At 43.8% G+C, this 2,767-nt stretch overlaps 1 protein-coding gene across 1 annotated transcript; it reads left to right on the top strand.

The window, feature by feature from the left end:
- The first annotated feature begins 7 nt into the window (after window positions 1-7).
- Window positions 8-2,439, top strand: LOC103131590 (lipopolysaccharide-induced tumor necrosis factor-alpha factor homolog). Its single transcript, XM_016666760.1, has 3 exons — window positions 8-537; window positions 786-912; window positions 1,451-2,439. The coding sequence occupies exons 1-3, from the start codon at window positions 471-473 to the stop codon at window positions 1,557-1,559; spliced, it is 303 nt and encodes a 100-aa protein (XP_016522246.1). The 5' UTR covers window positions 8-470; the 3' UTR covers window positions 1,560-2,439.
- Window positions 2,440-2,767: the final 328 nt, after the last annotated feature.

Here is a 2,767-nt window from a genome sequence, read left to right as displayed (position 1 = left end):
TGACAGAATCAAACAGAACCAGATGTAGACCTGGTGGGTCATCTTTAGCCCAGGCTGTGTGGAGCCCCCTGCTGGCCTGGAGGCCTAATGCAGCAGCTGGGTTTGCTTATCCCTCTGGCCGGCTCTGCCTCTGCTTACATTGTGCTTGTTGAAGCCAGACGTTGCCTGTGTGAGGCTGACCTTGCTGTGACCTTGCTGTGACCTTTCTGCTGCCAGTGATCAGTGAGGATGAAGATGAGGATGACGAGCTGCAGGCAGTGCAGAAGGAGCTGGAGGAGCTGCAGGCCAGGAAGGAGGAGCTGGAGCGAGGCGGGGTCACCTTCACGGCCAGCGCCGACGGAGGCACGTTTCCTCTACCGCCCCCTGCTGGCCGCACTACAACTCACACAGCTCACCTCTGACCTCTGACCTCTTCAGGTTGCACGGCACAGCGGCCGTCCTACAAGGAGACGCCGCGCGGAGGAATCTACATGCTGCCACCGCCGCCGGGCGGAGAGGGAGCCGCTGCAGATGGAGCGACGGACGACGTCCTGCCAGGTGAGGAACACCTGGAACACCTTGGATACCTGGGATACCTGGAACACCTTGGATACCTGGGATACCTGGAACACCTTGGATACCTGGAGCCAACAGATGGAAATAATTATTGATCTCAAGCAGAAATTGTTTACTTGTTGACCAGCTGCTCATCCAAAGTTTAAATGTTACTAAATATAAATGTAACTGTAAATAATCTAATTATTTTCCAATGTTTCTCTGTCTGATGCTTTTATTTTGGCGGGAAGCGGAGCGGCTGGGAATGACGGCTGGACTCACCAAGTGTCCATCATGTGGCGAGCTGGTCGTCACGGAAACCCACAGCACGGTGAGCGAAAGCATGTGGCTGCTGTGCTTCCTGTGCTCCATGGTGGGGTGAGTTATGATCGTTAAAGTGATCAGTTATTACTGTAAATAATCACTTAGTGCTGCTTCCTTATGTTTAATATGATGTTGAATAATTATTTTACTGTTAATATCTAATTATATTAAATATGACTGTAACTAACAAATATGCTAAATATTATGAATGATGATTAGTGAATAATAATATCACTTTTATTATATTACTATTAATAATTTCCATATTAATTACTGCTGTTAATAATTACATACTGTGAATAATAATGGAGTAAATATTAATGTGAATTAATATATTTTTTAAAATAATTATTTTATTTAATATAATTTTGATTGAAATTGACCTTTTTATATATTATTGTGAATAGTTCTACATTTTTGTGAATAAAAATTATTGTATTAAATATTATCTATATTAAATACTGAAGTAAATAATTATGTTTAATTCAATATATAATGTGCATAACATTAAATATTGAGAATGAGTATTAATACTAAATATTGCTGTGAATAAAGATAATAAATATAATAATATGAACCTGTTGTCCTCCAGCTGTTTGGCTGGTTGTTGTCTCCTTCCGTTCCGCATGAAGCGACTCAGGAACGTTCATCACATCTGCCCTCGGTGCCGCCACCAGATCCACACCTACAAGCTGCTCTGACCAGGAACTGTTCACACCAGGAACCGTTCACATCAGGAACTGTTCACACCAGGAACTGTTCACACCAGGAACTGTTCACATCAGGAACTGTTCACACCAGGAACTGTTCACACCAGGAACTGTTCACATCAGGAACTGTTCACATCAGGAACTGTTCACATCAGGAACTGTTCACATCAGGAACTGTTCACATCACTGTTCACACACTATTCTCCTTCCCCCCAATGGAAATCTGAATAGTGTGGTGTGCATTTGTGTTTTCATCATCTTTCACCTTCTTTTTGCTGCGGTTCTTTGAAAAACAGCCAAATCTCAGTCAGATGGGATAAAACCAGGTGTATCCCCGCAGCCTGATGCAGCCGCTGCCGTACTTCGCACTGGGAAACAAATCCAAATGCAAACTGCTTCCGTTTGGTTTCACTCTACAGTGAGCTCTACTTTGTGTTGGTCGCTCGGAGGACAAACGCTGCAGGCTGAGATGTGAGTAAACGGGGTGAATAGTTTCTGCGAGGCGCTGTGTTGGTCCGGCCCGGTTGGACCGGGTCCAGCTGTAAATATTTCCTCTGACAGTTTGAGTGGAGCCTCTGTTTGGACACCTGCAGGAAACGACCGGCCGTCATATCTCATCATTTCATCTCCCAGGCAAATGTGGTGGAGGAACGTCCACATTACGCAACATTTACTGCAGTTTCTACTCAGTTTGCTGCCTGTTGGAGCCGAATGCTTTACTTACTGACTAAATACAGCAAACAGCTTCATTTACTGGGCATCAGAGCTGCTGGTGGTGATGCAGGTCACTGTCTGGTTAATGGATCATGTCATGTTTCAGAGTGGAAAAAAGAAGCTTTTCATTTATATTAAAATCCCCTCAGATCCTGCAGCTCTCGCTACAACACACCGTGTGAGTATTAGTGCGTGTGTGTGTGAGTGTGTGTTGGATGAGTGCAGCAGGAATGCAAAGCAGGATGAGAGGAAACAGAAACTTTCTGCTTTCAGAAACGGCCGAAGGAAACATGGAGCTGCGACCAGACGGCAGAGTTCAGCTGCTCTGAACGTTTTCTGGTCATAAAGTTTCAAAAATTAACTGCATTAATTTGGGTCATTTAGAAAAAATAAGAGAAAAAATGAATGTATTATTCAAGGCTGTATCTTCACCAAGTTACTTGTTCATTTATAAAGGTCAGTTGCTAAAGATTTATTTACTATTT

The sequence above is a fragment of the Poecilia formosa genome, unplaced genomic scaffold, assembly GCF_000485575.1.
Source record: "Poecilia formosa unplaced genomic scaffold, Poecilia_formosa-5.1.2 Scaffold790, whole genome shotgun sequence".
Lineage (NCBI taxonomy): Eukaryota > Metazoa > Chordata > Actinopteri > Cyprinodontiformes > Poeciliidae > Poecilia > Poecilia formosa.
This window is presented reverse-complemented; position numbering and strand designations above follow the sequence as displayed.